This window comes from Rhinoraja longicauda, chromosome 6 (assembly GCF_053455715.1).
Source record: "Rhinoraja longicauda isolate Sanriku21f chromosome 6, sRhiLon1.1, whole genome shotgun sequence".
Taxonomy (NCBI): domain Eukaryota; kingdom Metazoa; phylum Chordata; class Chondrichthyes; order Rajiformes; family Arhynchobatidae; genus Rhinoraja; species Rhinoraja longicauda.
The window spans coordinates 39,818,401-39,838,751 of record NC_135958.1 but is presented as its reverse complement, the minus strand read 5'-3'; the positions used below and the strand labels follow the sequence as shown (position 1 = coordinate 39,838,751).

Here is a 20,351-nt window from a genome sequence, read left to right as displayed (position 1 = left end):
GGCAATAGTTTTGGTCTTCCCAGTGCTTAGTAGTTTTAGAGATACAGCGCGGAAACAAGCCCTTCAGCCCACCAAGTCCGCACCGACCAGCGATCCCCACACATTAACACCACCCTACACACACTGGGGACAATTTACAATTATACCAAGCCAATTAGCCTACAAACCTGTGCGTCTTTGGAGTGTGGGAGGAAACCAGAGATCCCAGAGAAAACCCACGCAGGTCACGGAGTGAAGGTACAAACTCCATTCCCCGACAGCACCCGTAGTCAGGATCGAACCTGGGTCTCTGCAACTCCAGCGCTGCGCCACTGCGCCACCCTAGTAGTTGGAGTAAAATGCTGCTCATGCAGATAAACTCTGTGATAAATCAGCTGCCACAGAGGAGTTGGGAGTAGAGGTGATAACATGGTGTAGGGTGCAGTCAACATGAACCAGAAACCTCATGTATTTTCAAATGATGTCACTGAAAATACCAGGGGTTAATAGTGGGGTAACCATGCAGGAAGTGATTGATGCCACTGTAGGTAATCTCTGTCCACTACAGCAGAGATTAAAATAGGAATCAGTGTAACGTGGCATTATGTTCAACACAGACATCATGGGCTAAAGGGCCTGTACTTATGCTCTGTGCAGAAGAAGCCTAGGGCAGCCCCTGCCACTTGAATGACTCTCTTAAGGTGGAACAAGGTTGTGATGAAGTGGTACAGCTTGGACCATCAATATACTAAAGCAGAAAAGATAATTGTAGGGACATGAGGAAAGAGTGGGAGAACATTGGCTGCATTGCTGGTCCACATGACACAGAGAGACTGAAAGGCCTTCTTCTGCGCCATTTCCATTTCATGATTCATAGAGATAACTGGACATATACTGATGGTCACATTGTCTACTTGCTGATGCTGATGTGCAGAGCCACACATCTGGAGGAAGAGACACTGAGGGGGGGGGCATTCTCTCACACAAATATGGTCAAAATCAAGCAGCAAGATCTCTCAGTTGATCTCCAATTTAAGGTGGTAAAAGGACAATCTCACATTTCTTCCTGAGAGATCACCTGAACGAAACAAAAACGGTGTTTATTGCAATGATGCGCGTGAGATCCAAATGCAGTTTCAGTACAAGAGGTAGATTTCAGGGTGAGTAACCGATGCTGGCAATCAAATCCAAGTTCACAATATCCCTGCCAGAGTTTGGATTACAATGACTGAATTGCCAGCCAAGTTGCACATCGATAAGATGGAAATACAAGAGACTGCAGAGATTGTAAACTTGAGCAAAAAACAAAGTGCTGGGGGACCTCTATTTTACAGTATTCTCGTTCCTACTCCAATCAAGCTGAAGAAGAGTCCTGACAATATCTTTCTGTCCATCCCCTCCACAGATGTCCAAGCAGCATCTGTGGAGGGGATGGACAGAGGGATATTTTCAGGGCTTTTCTTCAGACTTAATGGAGTAAGGGGGAGAACACCGTGAAATAGAGGTAGGAATGGGACAAATCCAGCATAAGTGACTGCCGGACACAGGTGAGGGTGGGGGAGGGGTGATCGGCAGAAGGGTAGAGGAAGTCACAAAGCCCACAAGTGAAAGGAAACAAAAGGAGGTCAGATGAGGAAAGAGGAGGAGGGAAATGTAAAGCCAGAGGAAGGAACATGGGGGGGAAGAGGATAATGGCAAAGGGAAAGAAGGGGGATGAGAGGGAAATATGGAACTTAGGGATGGGAGGTGTGGGTAATGAGGAGGAAAATCAATAATATGCCTGGGGTGATGAGAGATAGTGAGGGAAATAAATGCGTGGGGTAAAGGGAGAGGGGGTCCAGGTGTACTACTTAAATCTAGAGAATCACGTGTTCATACTGTTGTGTTGTAAGCTATCCTAGCAGAACATGAGGTGCTGTTCTCCCAGCTTGCATGTGGCCTCGCGCTTGCAATGGAGGAGGCCAAGGACACGAAGGTCGTTATGGGAAGGCAAATTAAAATGGGGGGCAACTGGAAAATCCAGCAGGCCTTAGTGGACAGAGTGCAAGTGTTCAGCAAAATGGTCACCTAGCCTGTGCTTGGTCTCAACCCTCTGTACAGCAGGCCAAATTGGGAGCTTGAATAACTAGATGAGGCTGGAAGAGGTGCACGTGAACCCCTGTCACAGCTGAAAGGGCTGCTGCAGTCCCTGGATGGAAGTGGGAGAGGAGGTGTTGGGGCAGGTGGTACATCTCCTGCAGTTTGATGGGGTGGCAGGTCGAGCAAACCAAGAAGTTGTGAGGATGCCTCTAAGGAAAGTGCAAAAGGATGGGATGATGTTGGAGGAGATATAAACGTCAGAATGATATGTTGGATACGGAGGCTGGTGGGGTAAAGGAAGGACCAGGGGAACTCGACCCTTGTTCTATCCATGCGGCAGGAACGAGCACAGAACTACGAGACAGAGATGAACTACAGCAGAGGGCTCAATCCACAATTGTAGGCGGGAGACCATCTTCACTGAAAGCAGATATACCACGTAGACAGATCAAAGTGCCCACGAGAAAAAGTAGCTCAAAAATAGGACACCTTAATAGACAATAGGTGCAGGAGTAGGCCATTCGGCCCCTCGAGCCAGCACCGCCATTCAATGTGATCATGGCTGATCATCCACAATCACTACCCCGTTCCTGCCTTCTCCCCACATCCCCTGACTATGCTATCTTTAAGAACTCTATCTAACTCTCTCTTGAAAGCATCTAGAGAATCGACCTCCACTGCCTTCTGAGGAAGGGAATTGCACAGATTCACAACTCTCTGGGTGAAAATGTTTTTCCTCATCTTCGTTCTAAATGGCCTACCCCTTATTCCTAAACTGTGGCCCCTGGTTCGGGACTCCCCAACATCGGGAACATGTTTCCTGCCTCTAGCGTGTCCAATCCCTTAATAATCTTATATGTTTCAATAAGATCCTCTCTCATCCTTCTAAATTCCAGTGTACACAAGCCCAGTCGCTCCATTCTTTCAACATATGACAGTCCAGCCATCCCGGGAATTAACCTCGTGAACCTACGCTGCACTCCCTCAATAGCAAGAATGTCTTTCCTCAAATTTGGAGGCCAAAACTGTGATATACAAAAATAGTAATGTCTGGCTGTCAGTTTAATCTATACAGGTCTAAAGGGCGGCACAGTGGTGCAGCAGTAGAGTTGCTGCCTTACAAAGAATAAGTGCTGAATAACCTTGTTCTCCACCACTTGCTCTAGCAGTGCTGGAGAGCCAGGTTCGATCCCGACTATGGGTGCTGTCTGTACAGAGTTTGTACGTTCTCCCCGTGACCTGCGTGGGTTTTCTCCGAGATCTTCGGTTGCCTCCCACACTCCAAAAGAAGTACAGGTTTGTAGGTTAATTGGCTTGGTATAAATGTAAAATGTCCCTAGTGTGTGTAGGATAGTGTTAATGTGCGGGGATTGCTGGTCAGCGAGGACTCAGTGGGCCGAAGGGTCTGTTTCTGCGCTGTATCTCTAAACAAAACTAAACTAAACTAAACTAAACTATACACACTGTTATTCAAGCTAACTTTATTTTCCTCAAATTCTCACAGCAATTCCACACAGAATCAGGTCATCCACCTCCTATTGAATGATTTAATACTTCATCAGCAACACTGGCCCATCATCAATGAAAAAGTGAAGTCGTCTCATGTTTTAACTGTCTCCTTTAATGTCCACTCCTGATATTTTTAAGTCTTTTCTTGATCTGAATAAATTATGACTCCGTGCCAACCTTCTTAAATCCCTCCACTACTTTGAAAACTTGGGAAGTATGCACTTGCAAACGTTTTCCGGTGGGAATAGGTTTAGTTTCCTACATCTTAAGTCAAAATCCTAACCCCTCATTCTCAGGTTTCTCTCATTCATTTCCTTGGCATCTTTGTTGAGTCATAGTGATACAGTATGGAAACAGGCCCTTCAGCCCAACTTGCCCATGCTGCCCAACATGCCCCATCTACCTACCTGCCTTTGGCCCATATCCCTCTAAATCTAACCTATCCAACTACCTGTCTAAATGTTTCTTAAACATTGCAATAATACCTGCCTGAACTACCTCCTCCGGCAGCTTGCACCCTTTGTGTAAAAAAGTTACCCCTCAGATTCCCATCAAATCTTTCCCCCCTCACCTTAAACCTAAGTCCTCTGGTTCTCGATTCCCCTACTCTGGACAAAAGACTCTGTGCGTTTACCCAATCTATTCCTCTCATGATTTTGTGCACCTCTATGAGATCACCCCTCATCCTCCTGCACTCCAAGGAATAGACCCCCAGCCTGCTTACCCTCTCCCGATAACTCAGTCCCTTGAGTCCTGACAACATCTTGGTAAATCTTCTCTGAACCCTTCCAAGCTTGGCAACGTCTTTCCTATAACACGGTGATCAAAACTGAACATAATACTCTGAATGTGGCCTCACCAACATCCTATATAACTGTAACATGACCCCCCCCCCCCCCCCCCCCCCAACTTCTATACTCAAAGAACTTGTAGATCTGTGTACATTACCTCATGTAACGTTATAAGAAGGGTCTCGACCCGAAACGTCACCCATTCCTTTCTCTCCTGAGATGCTGCCTGACCCGCTGAGTTACTCCAGCATTTTGTTTATAAATTGATGGGGTAAGTAAATAATTTTGACAATAGAAATGCGATATATATTTGAAATTAACCAAATTGGCAAAAAAGAAAATTCCAAAACATGAGATGAGAATATCAGATATTACTTTTTGAAACCCTAAGGCAATTTTATTTCAATACTTACCCAGGAGTCACATGCAGCTAGCTAACTGGTAATCCAGAGGTAGCTAATTGCAGTTTTGATTAGCAAACGAAAATCGAGTTAGACTACTGCTGAGCATGGGATCTCAAAACCAATATTAATTTAGTCTCACGAGTATGTGTTGTAATTTCTTCGAGTATTTGTTGGCAAAATGAATTGTACAATATTAAAAATATGTTTTTTTTGTTGGAAATTAGGAGGATTAAAGAAGAGGAGGTACGGATACTTTTGAAAAATATAAAAGTGGATAAGTCTCCAGGTCCTGATAGGATATTCCCTAGGACATTGAGGGAAGTTAGTGCAGAAATAGCAGGGGCTATGACAGAAATATTTCAAACGTCATTAGAAACGGGGATGGTGCCGGAAGATTGGCGCATTGCGCATGTTGTGCCTTTGTTTAAAAAAGGTTCTAAAAGTAAACCTAGCAATTATAGACCTATTAGTTTGACGTCTGTGGTGGGAAAATTAATGGAAAAGATACTTAGGGACAATATATATAATTATTTGGATAATCAAGGCCTGATTAGAAACAGTCAACATGGATTTGTGCCTGGAAGGTCATGTTTGACTAATCTTCTTGAATGTTTTGAAGAGGTTACCAGGGAAATTGATAAGGGCAAGGCTGTGGATGTTGTCTATATGGACTTCAGTAAGGCATTTGACAAGGTTCCACATGGAAGGTTGATTAAGAAGGTTAAATCGTTGGGTATTAATAGTGAGGTTGCAAGATGGATTCAACAATGGCTGAATGGGAGATACCAGAGGGTAACGGTTGACAATTGTATGTCAGGTTGGAGGCCAGTGTCTAGTGGAGTGCCCCAAGGATCTGTGTTGGGTCCACTGTTGTTTGTCATTTACATTAATGATCTGGATGATGGTGTGGCAAATTGGATTAGTAAATATGCAGATGATACTAAGATAGGTGGAGTAGTTGATAGTGAGGTAGATTTTCAAAGTCTACAGAGAGACTTGGGCCTTTTGGAAGGGTGGGCTGAAAGATGGCAGATGGAGTTTAATGCTGATAAGTGTGAGGTGCTGCATTTTGGTAGGACAAATCAAAATAGGACGTATAGGGTAAATGGTAGGGAATTGAGGAATGTAGTGGAACAGAGGGATCTGGGAATAACTGTGCATTGTTCCCTGAAGGTGGAATCTCATGTGGATAGGGTGGTGAAGAAGGCGTTTGGTATGCTTGCCTTTATAAATCAGAGCATCGAGTATAGAAGTTGGGATGTAATGTTGAAATTGTACAGGGCATTGGTGAGGCCGAATCTGGAGTATGGTGTGCAGTTCTGGTCGCCAAATTATAGGAAGGATGTCGACAAAATGGAGAGGGTACAGAGGAGATTTACTAGAATGTTGCCTGGGTTTCAGCACTTAGGCTACAGAGAGAGGTTGAACAGGTTGGGTCTTTATTCTTTGGAGCGTAGAAGGTTGAGGGGGGACTTGATAGAGGTTTTTAAACTTTTGAGAGGGACGGACAGAGTTGACGTGGGTAGGCTTTTCCCTTTGAGAGTGGGGAAGATTCCAACAAGGGGACATAGCTTCAGAATTGAGGGACAAAGGTTTAGGGGTAACATGAGGGGGAACTTCTTTACTCAGAGGGTGGTGGCTGTATGGAATGGGCTTCCGGTGGAAGTGGTGGAGGCTGGCTCGATTTTATTATTTAAGAGTAAATTGGATAGGTATATGGATAGGAGGGGATTGGAGGGTTATGGTCTGAGTGCAGGTAGATGAGACTAGGTCAGGGAGAATGGTCGGCGTGGACTGGTAGGGCCGGACAGGCCTGTTTCCATGCTGTAGTTGTTATATGGTTATATGGTTATATGGATTGCTCTGTTTATTTTCTTCCTTCATTATTGCTGTTAGTTATCTGTAAAAATGTACAGAAAGAAACACGAGACAATCAAATTAGCATCATTGTGAAGGATTTCAGTCTTTCTGATATTGGATATTGATTATAAATTAGGCTTGGTATTTAGTAAAAGGGTTAAGAAAACCTAAATAACGTTAAACTACTTGCATGGCCTAAGATGGTTCTTGCTTAACCTCCAGGCTATACATTGAAAGCTATGGAACATGATTTGCCAGTCTTAGTAAATTACCAAGCTAGGAGTTATAGAGATAAAATGTCGGGCTTAAGAAAATGCTAGAAATGTAACTGCTGGCTTTGAAACAAAATGTCAGCTTGGAATTATGTCAAAAGCCAACCTGAATGTATAAATATTTAAAATAGTCAACGGTACAAAATTTCTGGAAGAATGACAAGCAACATTCGAGTAAGATAACCTTCTCATCTCACCACACAGAATACTCAAACCCTTCACTGTTCTCAAATGTGCCTTCGCGGTTGAGAATCTGTTACATTCCTCCTGGTTAAATCTGCTGTGTGCGAATTACAAATCAAATTCTTTAGGATTAATACAATTACTGTAATGTGTTCATTTGTCCTTGTGTGTGCTGATCCGGAACCGGATAGATTTATCTTTGTTTAGGAAGGAGGTCAGACGCTTAATAAAACAGGGTAATCACCCAAACAGCAGAAGAAATTAAACACAGACATAATGAAACAGAGTACATTAAGCAAAGAGCATTGCCTGACATTTCATCACACCTGAAGAAGGGTCTCGACCCGAAACGTCACCCATTCCTTCTCTCCAGAGATGCTGCCCGACCTGCTGAGTTACTCCAGCATTTTGTGTCTACCTTCGATTTAAACCAGCACCTGCAGTTCTTTCCTACACTTTTCATCACATCCAATAGGTACAGCCTACCTCAAAGCTGAGAATGTGAACTGAAATGAAGTCAAAATGCAGCTCGCAACTCTGCACAAATAAACGTTTAAACTGAAGTAAAAATGAAAGACAACAAAAGTTTGCACTGAATTGTGCTAAATCTGCAAGCTTTACTCCACTGACATAACACACTTGTCTAAATCAAAACCATTCATCAAACTTCATTCTATTACCTTATCTTGGCTAAAACAAGTTCATTGATGATTGCTGGAAAAGCAAAGAACTTTGACACTAATATTCTTTTCACAACATGGCACATTATAAATTTTGGACTACATTTTAATGTAAACGTGCACAGGATTGCATTGTTTTGTGAAAAACTCAGTTTTGCAAAATACTTGGAAAATTGGGAGGTTTTACTTCTAAGAATTAAAAGGGAGGCTCTTGCGAAGAGCAAAAAGAAACTACTGTCACTGAATGAAATACAAATTCCCAATGAGAACTGACTTGCAAATGTAGTATAGATACAGTGATGTGACTAAAAATTAGCTCAAACAAATGTTGCACTGTGGGTTCAAACCAATGTGATGTGAAGCCTTTGAGCGATAGAATAGGCCCAATAGGAACAGTGAGGGTGGTCAGAAATGAGATCAGGTTATTTGATGTGGAGCTGCACAATTGAGGAAATGGTTGCATGTTACGGAGTGGATTGGATGTGGGGGTCATGGAAATTATTGGCCAGGCACCCGGGAGATGGTTAGCGAGGGTGTTGAATACTTGAGGATGCTGAAAGTTAGGGGAGAATGAGGGTTGAGGACAGTCAATGAAAGCGTAACGTGGGCACCTTCATACATAGGATCTGGGCACAGTAGACTATTGAGCAGCACAGAGGATGGAGTTTTAAAGTAGTGTCTGAGTAGATCTCATCTGAAAGTACAACCCCATGCAAGTGATCACATGCCTACTTATGCCCACGCATGTTCGCAATATACTAGTTCACAATATAGAGCACGGTGGCGCAGCGGTAGAGTTGCTGCCTTACAGCAAATACAGCGCCGGAGACTCAGGTTCGATCCTGACTACGGGTGCTGTACTGTACGGAGTTTGTACGTTTTCCCCGTGACCTGCCTGGGTTTTCTCTGAGATCTTCGGTTTCCTCCCACACTCCAAAGACGTAGAGGTTTGTAGGTTAATTGGCTGGGCAAATGTAAAAAAAAAAATAATTGTCCCTAGTGGGTGTAGGATAGTGTTAATGTGCGGGGAACGCTGGGCGGCGCGGACACGGTGGGCCGAAGGGCCTGTTTCTGCGCTGTATCTCTAAATAAATAAATAAGTAGAGGTGTACGACATGAAGAATATCCAACCAAAGCAAAGTACCTAATTGCATTACAAACGGAATTTGTAAACTGTAACTGGTTCTTCCCATTCTTATACTTATTTTGAATTTGAGCGATCCTTTTTAAAATAATTTTCAACTCTAACATTGAGGATCAATCAGGTAGAAGATCATTTTGGGTACCCTATCTGAGGAAGGATGTGCTAACTCTGGAGAGGGTCCGGAAGAGGTTTACAAGAATTATTCCAGGAATGAGTGGGTTAACATCTGATGTGCGTTTGACAGCACTGGGCCTGTACTCGCTGGAGTTTAGAAGAATGAGGGGGGACCTCATTGAAACATACAGAATAGTGAAAGGCTTGGGTAGAATGGATGTGGAGAGGATTTTTCCACTAGTGGGAGAGTCTAGGACTAGAGGTCATAGCCTCAGAATTAAAGGACGTTCTTTTAGGAAGGAGATGAGGAGGAATTGCCTGAGTCAGAGGGTGGTGAATCTGTGGAATTCTTTGCCACAGACTATAGGTGGCCGTCAGTGGATATATTTAAGGCAGAGGTAGGTAGATTTCTTGATTAGTACGGATGTCAGAGGGTATGGGGAGAAGGTGATTGATTGAATGGCGGAGTAGACTTGATGGGCCAAATGGCCTAATTCTGCTCACATCACATGATCTTATGATCTTATGATAATCTGATGTAAAAGGACGAATCGTTCAGAAAATAATTTGGTTCTTACATTTTTAAATTCGCGGAAGGGGACAAACTGTACAATGTCTCTGAGCACAGGTTCCCCCTTTGGAGATCGTAAAACCCCATCATCACCATCCAGTATCTGCATATCCGTGAAATCCGCATTGCCCACACCAACAATGATGATGGACATTGGAAGGTGAGATGCTCGGACTATAGCCTCCCTTGTATCTGCCATATCAGTGACCACACCATCAGTCAGGATCAGTAGGATATAGTATTGCTGTGAAGACAAAATTAAGAATAGTATGAATAGTATGAATATGAATAATAGTATGAATACAGGTGCTCCCCCATCCCCCCCCCCCCCCCCCCATATCCCCCCTCCCCCGGGTACTCCCCCCCCCCCCCGGCTTACGATGCTTTGAATTGCGATATTTCGACTTTGCGATGGCACAAACAGCAGTGAGCTGTAGTGAGCCGAAGCTCGCTACCAGCCACGTGCCCGCCTGTATTACACTGCATTTTGACGTACAATATTTTCGGTTTGCTATGGGTTTCTCGGAACGAAACCCCATTGTAAGCTGAGGAGCACCTGCATTGATTTCTCTAACTTCAAGTAACCCTTGCACTCCCTCTCTATCCATCCTTCCCCCACCCAATTCGTACCAGCTTCAAAGTCGTCTTGTTGAGTCTCATTGGCTGTACTCATTCTCGCCTAGGCCACAGCTAGGCCACAGGCTAGGCCACAGGCTAGGCCACAGGCTAGGCCACAGCTAACAATGGCCTGTTACCTTTATCATCTTTACTTTTTTTGCATATCTTTCATTCATCTATACACTAAAACTCTCGTTTGTTTGCTTGTTCCCGAACTACAGCCGAAACGGTACATGATAGCGCAACAATGTTAGGCCCACCTTACTCACCATCGTCCCGTGGTCCTAGAGAAGAAGTTTCATTGACATGGGGGAGGGAGGGGGAGGGGAGGGGGGGAGGGGAGGGAGGGAGGGGAGGGAATAGGGGGAGGGGAGGGAAGGGAGGGATTAGGGGGAGATGGGGAGGGGAGGGAATGGGGGAGGGGGGAAGGGAGGCAGTGGGGAGGGAGGGGAAGGGGAGGGAGGGAGGGAGGGAGGGAGGGAAGGGAGGGGAGGGGGAAGGGGAGGAGAAAGTGGGAGGGGAGGGGGGAGTGGAGGAGGAGGGGGTGCTGCACCAATGCAGGAGAGGTTTGAACCCAACGGGTCCACTTGGTCTAGTTTATTCCACATCTCTCCACATCACTGTCTCCATCTCTCTTTTCCCTTTCCCCTGACTCTCAGTCTGAAGAAGGGTCTCGACCCGAAACGTCACCTATTCCTTCTCTCCAGAGATGCTGCCTGACCCGCTGAGTTACTCCAGCTTTTTGCGTCTAAACCAGCATCTGCAGTTCCTTCCTACACATTAAGATCGTTGGGGTAGTTACGCCCTTAGATAAAATGTTAAAAGCAAATACAAGATGCTTCTCCCAGGGTCTCGGAGGACACCTGCAGCCACGCAGAAAGAACTAAAGCCAACATTTCATTTCAATAACCTTTCATCAAAACTGAAACGGAAATAGTTTGAGAGACGTTTTGCCATTTAATTTGCCTCCAACCCTATCACAGACCTCCCCCGAACTCTCTCCACACCTCCACTCTTATCTGCATCTTATTACTCATTAATCACCACTTTTTGAACCGTTTTAATGAAAAGCTGTCAGCCTGAAATCTTAATGCGTCTTTTTCCCCAGACCTGCCTGACTTTTTATTCCAGACTTCCAGTCTCCCAATCTTTTGCTTTTATATTGCTTTCCTTGTTTTACAGCAGGAGTTTCATAGAGTTAAGTTAATTGGACTCTATTTAATGTCTCGGAAACTAATGAAGGGCTCAGTGTCAGAAACTAATTAAAGGCCTCAGCTTCCAATGGGATAATCTCTGCATCAAAACACTTTAGATAACTCATTCTGTCTTGGTTGCGGTTCGTAAAATGTTCACTTTGCCTTTTAGACACAGTCCCTGCTACGAGCAGCTGAATATTTAATCCAGACTGGGTTTACAATGGAATACTGCTGCACTGTGTCCTTCAGGTGTTAAACGTAACCCCGTCCACCATCTCAGTACAATGCGACAGATAATGAGCCGCTATCACCAAAGAAGAGGCACTCTGCTAATGTCCAGACCAACAGTGAATACTCAATCAACTGGCAAACAGATTGATCGGTCAAAAATCGGCCTGGACGACCTTACTATCTGCCCGTAAAATCACAAGTCCAACCTCACTCACATCCTTGTCATGTGATGGGAGTGGGGGAAGTGGGGTGATGGAGGCAATGGCTGTAGGGGGCGAAGCCACTAGTGGTAAGAATAGGAAGGCAGATTATTATCTGAATGGTGTCAAGTTAGGAAAAGGGGACGTACAACGAGATCTGGGTGTCCTAATGCATCAGTCACTGAAAGGAAGCATGCAGGTACAGCAGGCAGTGAAGAAAGCCAATGGAATGTTGGCCTTCATAACAAGAGGAGGTGAGTATAGAAGCAAAGAGGTCCTTCTGCAGTTGTACAGGGCCCTAGTGAGACCGCTACTGGAGTACTGTGTGCAGTTTTGGTCTCCAAATTTGAGGAAGGATATTCTTGCTATTGAGGGCGTGCAGCGTAGGTTTACTAGGTTAATTCCCGGAATGGCGGGACTGTCATATGTTGAAAGACTGGAGCGACTAGGCTTGTATACACTGGAATTTAGAAGAATGAGAGGAGATCTTATCGAAACGTATAAGATTATCAAGGGGTTGGACACGTTAGAGGCAGGAAACATGTTCCCAATGTTGGGGGAGTCCAGAACAAGGGGCCACAATTTAAGAATAAGGGGTAGGCCATTTAGAACTGAGATGAGGAAAAACTTTTTCAGTCAGAAAGTTGTGAATCTGTGGAATTTTCTGCCTCAGAAAGCAGTGGAGGCCAATTCTTTGAATGCATTCAAGAGAGAGCTAGATAGAGCTCTTAAGGATAGCGGAGTCAGGGGGTATGGGGAGAAGGCAGGAACGGGGTACTGATTGAGAATGATCAGCCATGATCACATTGAATGGCAGTGCTGGCTCGAAGGGCCGAATGGCCTCCTCCTGCACCTATTGTCTATTGTCTATAGTGTGTCCACCTCCCCCAACCACTACATTAGCTGTGAGGACTTATCATGAGTCTCAGACAAAGGCCACAGCAGGTTACAGATCTCCAGTCAGCTTGGATTTTCCTTGACACGGAACTCTTAGATTTCTTGCCTGTCTACAATGTAGTAGTTGCTGCATGCACAACAGTTTTAAGTTCAGACTGGTCATAACAGTAGATCGCGAGGTGGGTCCCTTGAAGGCAGAAACGGGTGAAATTATTATGGGGAACATGGAAGTGGCAGAATTGAACAGGTACTTCGGATCTGTCTTCACTAAGGAAGACACAAACAATATCCCAGATGTACTAGAGGACAGAGGATCTGGGGGGGGTAGAGGAACTGAAAGAAATTTGCATTAGGCAAGAAATAGTATTGGGTAGACTGATGGGACTGAAGGCTGATAAATCCCCAGGGCCTGATGGTCTGCATCCCAGGGTACTTAAGGAGGTGGCTGTAGAAATCGTGGACGCATTGGTGATCATTTTCCAATGTTCTATAGATTCAGGATCAGTTTCTGTGGATTGGAGGATAGCTAATATTATCCCACTTTTCAAGAAAGGAGCGAGAGAGAGAAAACGGGGAATTACAGGCCAGTTAGCCTGACATCGGTGGTGAGGAAGATGCTGGAGTCAATAATTAAAGAGTTAATAATGGCGCATTTGGATAGCACTAAAAGGATTGGTCCAAGTCAGCATGGATTTATGAAAGGGAAATCATGCTTGACTAATCTTCTGGAATTTTTTGAGGATGTGACAAGTAAAATGGATGAAGGAGAGCTAGTGAATGTAGTGTATCTAGACTTTCAGAAAGCCTTTGATAAGGTCCTATATGGGAGGTTGGTGAGCAAAATTAGAGCACATCATATTGGGGGTAGCGTGTTGACATGGATAGAGAATTGGTCAGCAGACAGGAAGGAAAGAGTAGGAATAAACGGGTCCTTTTCAGAATGGCAGGCAGTTGAGAGTGGAGTGCCGCAAGGCTAGCTGTTGGGGCCGTAACTATTTACAATATATATTAATGATTTGGATGATGACACAAAGCTGGGTGGCAGTGTGAACTGCGAAGAGGATGTTTGGAGGTTGCAGGTTGACTTGGACAGGTTGAGTGAGTGGGCAGATGCATGGCAGATGCAGTATAATGTAGATAAATGTGAGGTTATCCACTTTGGCGGCAAAAAAAAGGAGGCAGATTATTATCTCAATGGTGTCAGATTAGGTAAAAGGGAAGTGCAACAAGATCTGGGTGTCCTTGTACACCAGTCACTGAAAGTAAGCGTGCAGGTACAGCAGGCAGTGAAGAAAGCTAATGGCATGTTGGTCTTCGTAACGAGAGGATTTGAGTATAAGGGTAAAGAGGTCCTTCGGCAGTTGTATAGGGCCCTGGTGAGACCACATCTGGAGTATTACGTGCAGTTTTGGTCTCCTAATTTGAGGAAGGACATCCTTGCTATTAAGGCAGTGCAGGTTAGGTTCACGAGGTTAATCCCCGGGATGGCGGGACTGTCATATGAGGAAAGATTGTATTCACTGGAGTTTAGAAAGATGAGAGGGGATCTTGTAGAGACGTATAAAATTATAAAAGGACTGGACAAGCTAGATGCAGGAAAATGTTCTCAATGTTGGGGAAAGTCCAGAACCAGGAGCCACCGTCTAAGAATAAAGGGGAGGCCATTTAAAACTGAGGTGAGAAGAAATTATTTCACCCAGAGAGTTGTGAAATTGTAGAATTCTCTGCCACAGAAGGCAGTGGAGGCCAATTCACTGGATGAATTTAAAAGAGAGTTAGATAGAGCTCTAGGGGCTAGTGGAATCAAGGGATATGGGGAGAAGGCAGGCACAGGTTACTGATTGTGGATGATCAGCCATGATCACAATGAATGGCGGTGCTGGCTCGAAGGGCCAAATGGCCTCCTCCTGCACCTATTTTCTGTGTTTCTATGTTTCTATAAATCTGCTCACAGATGCTGTAAATTAAATGGCCTGATACAAGCATGCACATTCAAGACTGAACAGCCCTTTTGAGTCCAAAAAGGCACCATTAATACCATACCACTTCCATGAAAGTGTGTGGAACGTACCATCAACGAGAACATTTTTGGACATAATGAGTTTAATTTACAACATAGAGTATTACATTTTAAATGATTTAGAGACAACTTTGCTCGGAGCGTGGCATTTTTTTGACCACCTTGTCATAAGAGTTTAAAATCAGAAGGATGTTTGTACCATGAGGATCATGCATTGAACCAGTGACTGTTTTGCAGATTGTCATCTTATTAAAGTCATCATGTGTTTATTGATCACTCAACGTATCATACATTGGCAAAATCATTGCAATGGAAATTCAACACAAAATACGTTAAAAATAATGGCTAGCAAACGCAATGCTGGAATTTATTTCAAGAGGGCTAGAATACAAAAAAAGGAATGTAATGCTGAGGCTCTATAAGGCACTGGTAAGGCCACATTAAGAATGTTGTGAGCAATTTTGGGCCCCATATCTGACGAGGGATGTGCTGGCTCTGGAGAAGGTTCAGAGGAGGTTTATCTCTTTAACTTGCAGTAACTGAGGCTGCTGCCCCAAGATTGCTGGCCATTTAATCCATCGTGGTCCCTGACACCGTCCTCCACTGGAAACCCAACCTCCAGCACATTGATATGTTAGATGACAAGAACGATCCCAGGAATGAGTAGGTTAACATATGATGAGCGTTTGTCGGCACTGAGCCTGTACTCGCTGGAGTTTAGATGGATGAGGGGGGACCGCATTGAAACGTACAGAATAATGAAAGGCTTGGATAGAGTGGATGTGGAGAGGATGTTTCCACTAGTGGGAGAGTCTAAGACCAGAGGTCACGGCCTCAGAATTAAAGGACGATCCTTTAGGAAGGAGATGTGGAGGAATTTCTTCAGTCAGAGGATGGTGATGGAATTCTGTGGAATTCTTTGTTACAGGAGCCCAAGTCAGTGGATATTTTGTAAGGCAGAGATAGATAAATCCTTGATTGGTACAGGTGTCAGGGGTTATGGGGAGAAGGCAGGAGAATGGGGTTAGGAGGGAGAGATGATCAGCCATGATTGAATGGTGGAGCAGACTTGATGGGCCGAATGGCCTAATTCTGCTCCTATCTCATAAACTTATGACAACAATTCATGGGAGCCTTCAGCAGTGCTCCGTGACTCTGCTGCGCTTAGAGTTAAAGATAATAAGCATTTCTGGATGGATTTAAAGACCATCATCTGATAAACCCTTTGGCAATGTAATGTACCATCACCAAGATTGGTCTGGGTTATTGTGGATGCCACTGTCAATCAGGAACTGCTCAGCTATCACACATGGCGAAACAAAGTCTCCCGCAGAGCAGAAAAAAGAGAAGTCATGCCAACAACCCAAAGCTTAACGCCAATGTCATTGCCAACATGTGGTGGCAAGAGAGATCCTTGAGGAGTGAGCTCTATGCTGATCACCATGACTTGAGGAGCTCCTTCCAGGAACACTTCTGGACCAAGATTCCTTGTTCCGAAGCTGAACCAAAGATGAGTCAATACTCGCGAAAGAAAGCAAAGCGTGGTGCAAAGATCACTTTGCAACACCCCTGAACTATGAGTCAATTGTAACAGATGTCGCTACTGAATCCATTCCACAACACTCTGATGGAATATCTCTCGCTGACCCCCACTTCAGTCCTCAAAGTAGCAAGACATGTCATTATGCAAACCACAGATAGCAAGACTGTGGGACCAGATGGCACACCAGCTGGAGTCTACAATGTGGGGATAAAGAACTGGCACATAAGCCTCATAACTCAGCATCAAATCTGGTTCAATGAGAAGATTCCAGAAGACTTAAAACATGCCAGTGCCCTTGTACCCTTCAAAAATGACATTTCACGCATGTGGGAGTCATTTAAAGGCCAGTCGATCAAAGTTCAGGACCAGCATGTTGCAGTAAAGAGGAGGGATAAGGATGGCAGAGTAAGAGACTGTTGGATGAGCAGAGAGGTGGTAAATTTGGTCCAAAAGAAAAAGCATGCATGGGCAAGTTTTAAGAGGATGAAATCAGACTGGCTTTTGAGAAATATAAAGAAACAAGGAAGGAACTCGAGCGGGCGATTAGATGTTCCGATCCTTTGTTGAAGAAGGGAAGGAGAGATAATCAAGGGAATTGTAGGCTGGTGAGCCTCACATTAGTGATAGGGAAGCTAATGGAGAGGAATCTTCAGGGTCGGATTTACTCCCATTTGGAAGAATGGGCTAATTGAAGACTCTCAACATAGCTTTGTATTCCTCACGCCATGTCTTACTAACTTGATAGAGTTTTTCAAAGAGGTAACAAAGGTGATCAATGAGGGGAGGCCAATGGATGTTGTCTTTACGAATTTTAGTAAAGCACTAGGCCAAGTGGACCCATTGGGCCCAAACCTCTCCTGCATTGGTGCAGCACCCTCTCCTCCCCCCTCCCTCTCCCCTCTTCCCCCCCCTTCCCCTCCCCCTCCCCCTCCCTCCCTCACCTGGAGTACTGTGTGCAATTTTGGTCTCCTAATTTGAGGAAGGACATTATTACTTTTGAGAGAGAGCAGCGTAGGTTCACCAGGTTAATTCCCGGGATGGCGGGACTGACATATGATGAAAGAATGGGTCGACTGGGCTTGTATTCACTGGAATTTAGAAGGACGAGAGGGGATCTTATAGAAACATATAAAATTCTTAAAGGATTGGACAGGGTAGATCCAAGAAAAATGTTCCCGATGTTGGGGGAGTCCACAACCAGGGGTCACAGTTTAAGAATAAGGGGTAGGGCATTTAGGACTGAGATGAGAAAAAATCTTCTTCTGTGGCAGTGGAGGCCAATTCACTAGGTTTTCAAGAGTTAGATTTAGCTCTTAGGGCTAAAGGAATCAAGGGCTATGGGGAAAAAGCAGGAACGGGGTACTGATTTTAGATGATCAGCCATGATCATATGGAACGGCAGTACTGGCCCAAACAGCCGAATGGCCTACTCCTGCACCTATTTGTCTATGTTTTTATGAATGATCCATAGAATGATAGAGTGACAGAGTGATAGAGAGATCGAGTCATACAGTGTTGAAACAGGACCTTCGGTTCAATTTGCCCACACCGGCCACCATGTCCCAACTGCACTAGTCCCACCTGCCCGCATTTGGCTCATACCCCTCCGAACGTGTCCTATCCATATACCCATCTAACAGTCCATATTCAAACCGTTAATGGCATCGCCAGTGTACTTCTGCAGGTAAAGGGTATGGTATAAGGTTCTACATACGGAAGCCTCCTTTGTCTTCTCCTCCTCGGCAGCCACTTTCGCCACCTTGCCAATGATGGGAGACACGTTTGTTGGCCCGTAAAGTTGGATTTTAGGTAGACAGCTCTGATAGGACTCAACTACTCCTTGTATTCCTTAAATAAAGACAGAGTTAAGTTAGCAACTGCTTTCGTGTGAATTCAGTAAAAGAAAGCAATCTTCATAAAGCTTGAACAAATTACGTTAAATTTAGAAACAACGAATTGCAGATACTGGTTTCCAAAACATATATAGTTGCTATCCCTGCACTCCTGGTCCCCCATTGTTAAGTGCTGGTCAATCGAGAAGTATTGAATCGGGTAATAGAATAGAACTCGGATAATCTGGTCTCCTCTTGTTTGGAAACCGGAATGGTTAGGCATTTGGATAATTGGGTTCTGTTCCCTGTGCTTCACTTAAACTTATGAGTTCTTTTTCCCTGAAGATAGACACAAAATGTTGGACTAACTCAGTGGGACAGGCAGCATCTCTGGAGAGAAGGAATGGGTGGCGTTTCAGGTCGAGACCCTTCTTTAGTCTGAAGAACTCCAGCATTTTGTGTCTATCTTCCGTGTAAACCAGCATCTACAGTTCCTTCCTACAGAGTTCATTTTCCACTCTTCTCTTAAACCAAAGTCCTGGGGGCTGCGGAATTATCAGAATTTGTTTTACTCCATGTCATTTGTGCTGCTGCAAACTTTATGCTGTGAACATCTTTGAACAGATAGCTTTTATTGGTAGCTCAAATAAATTGTATTTATAGCACACTCAGTGTAGTTTTGGGAAGTCACTCGAATGTCTTGAGAAATAACAGACTTATTGACAAAGGAATTCAGCAAGTGGGCTTTAAGGCTTGGCACAGAGCCCAAGGTGAGGCGGGGGTAGGGAACCTCGGCAGCAGGTGGATGGGAGACGTAAGTAAGAGTGTGAAAGCTTAGCCTGAAGTGGAGTAGAAGGCTGAGGTTATCTGCTTCACCTACTCTGTGTGTGGGTGGTGTGGGAAACAGATGGTGTGGGATGGCATGGGATGTCGGTACACAATTTATATTGGGACTCAAGGCAACAGCTCTGTTTTTCCTGACGTTTAGTTGGACGATACAGTAGCATGGCCAAGGCTGGATGACGGAAAATCAATTGACAATGCACAGGTGATGGAAGGGTCAGAAAACGGAACTCTCCTTGAGGAAAGAGACGAGGAGTAATTTCTTTAGTCAGAGGGTGGTGAATCCATGGAACTCATTGCCACAGAAGACCGTGGAGGCCAAGTCAATGGACATTTTTAAGGCAGAGATAGATAGATTATTGATTAGTATGGGCGTCAGGGGTTATGGGGAGAAGGCAGGAGAATGGGGTCAGAAGGGAGAGATAGGTCAGCCATGATTGAATGGCGGAGTAGACTTGATGGGCCGAATGGTCTAATTCTTCTCCTATCCCTTATGAAAACATGTTAGAAATGATTGAGTTTGCTGTTGATAAATAAACACACCACAGGAAAATGATGCAGACATTATGGAGAAAGGGGCAGTGTTGGATGCTGGGATTCTGATGCCTGCTGGGAAGAGCGACTATTGCTACTTGATCTCTTATCTTGATCACAGAAGTAAAGAGATTATGAAGGAGGTGGGAAAGGCCCTTTGTAGTGCCCTTTGAAAATAAGCCAGGGAGCTTTGTGTGGATTAACATGGGATGTGCACTTCCCCGGCCCAAACCATCAACAATCCATGTTCTCCAGAGATGCTGCCTGTCCTGCTGAGTTACTCCAGCTCTTTGTGTCTTTTATTGTAAGCCAGCATCTGCAGTTCCTTGTGTGTGCGTGTATATTTTTACGTAATTACGTTAAGTGCGTGAGCAGGCACGTGCGTGACCACCACTATCCACATTAGGTAGACGTTTAGGGTTAACAGAGGTGAATGCCAAGGACAACGGTTTGCATCTGCAATACATTTCAGTGATGTGGACAAAAAGGTAGCAACACACACAGACTCAACATATTTAGATTGCATTGAAAGCTTGATTTTGAATAATATTTTATTAATATTTCTGATTGGATCAAGAATTTAAAAATATATATATTGACTATGTGCCAATTTTGATGAGACATGGATGTCCATCTGTTTGGGGCTGTGCATGCAGTTGGATCAATCATGCCAATGAAATGCTTTTAACGAGGAAATTACTGAAAAACAAGATGCATGTAAACTGATAGTCATCTCTTGGCTTCAGCTGCCTGTAAAGTCACATTTTTTAAGTCAATTCTAATTCTAGTTTTGTAACTTTCTAAGTGACAACTAATGTGGTTACAATGAGCATCAGGGGAAATTACTGTTC

At 44.4% G+C, this 20,351-nt stretch overlaps 1 protein-coding gene across 2 annotated transcripts in view; it reads right to left on the bottom strand.

Moving 5' to 3' along the window:
• The window catches only part of cpne7 (copine VII), a 184,564-nt gene that overhangs the window by 9,104 nt on the left and 155,109 nt on the right, over window positions 1-20,351 (bottom strand). For both annotated transcript variants that reach the window (XM_078400853.1, XM_078400855.1), the window contains 2 exons: window positions 18,006-18,139; window positions 9,594-9,830 (listed from right to left, as the gene is read on the bottom strand). In XM_078400853.1, coding sequence (XP_078256979.1) covers window positions 9,594-9,830; window positions 18,006-18,139 — 371 coding nt within the window. The remainder of the gene's footprint in view (window positions 1-9,593; window positions 9,831-18,005; window positions 18,140-20,351) is intronic.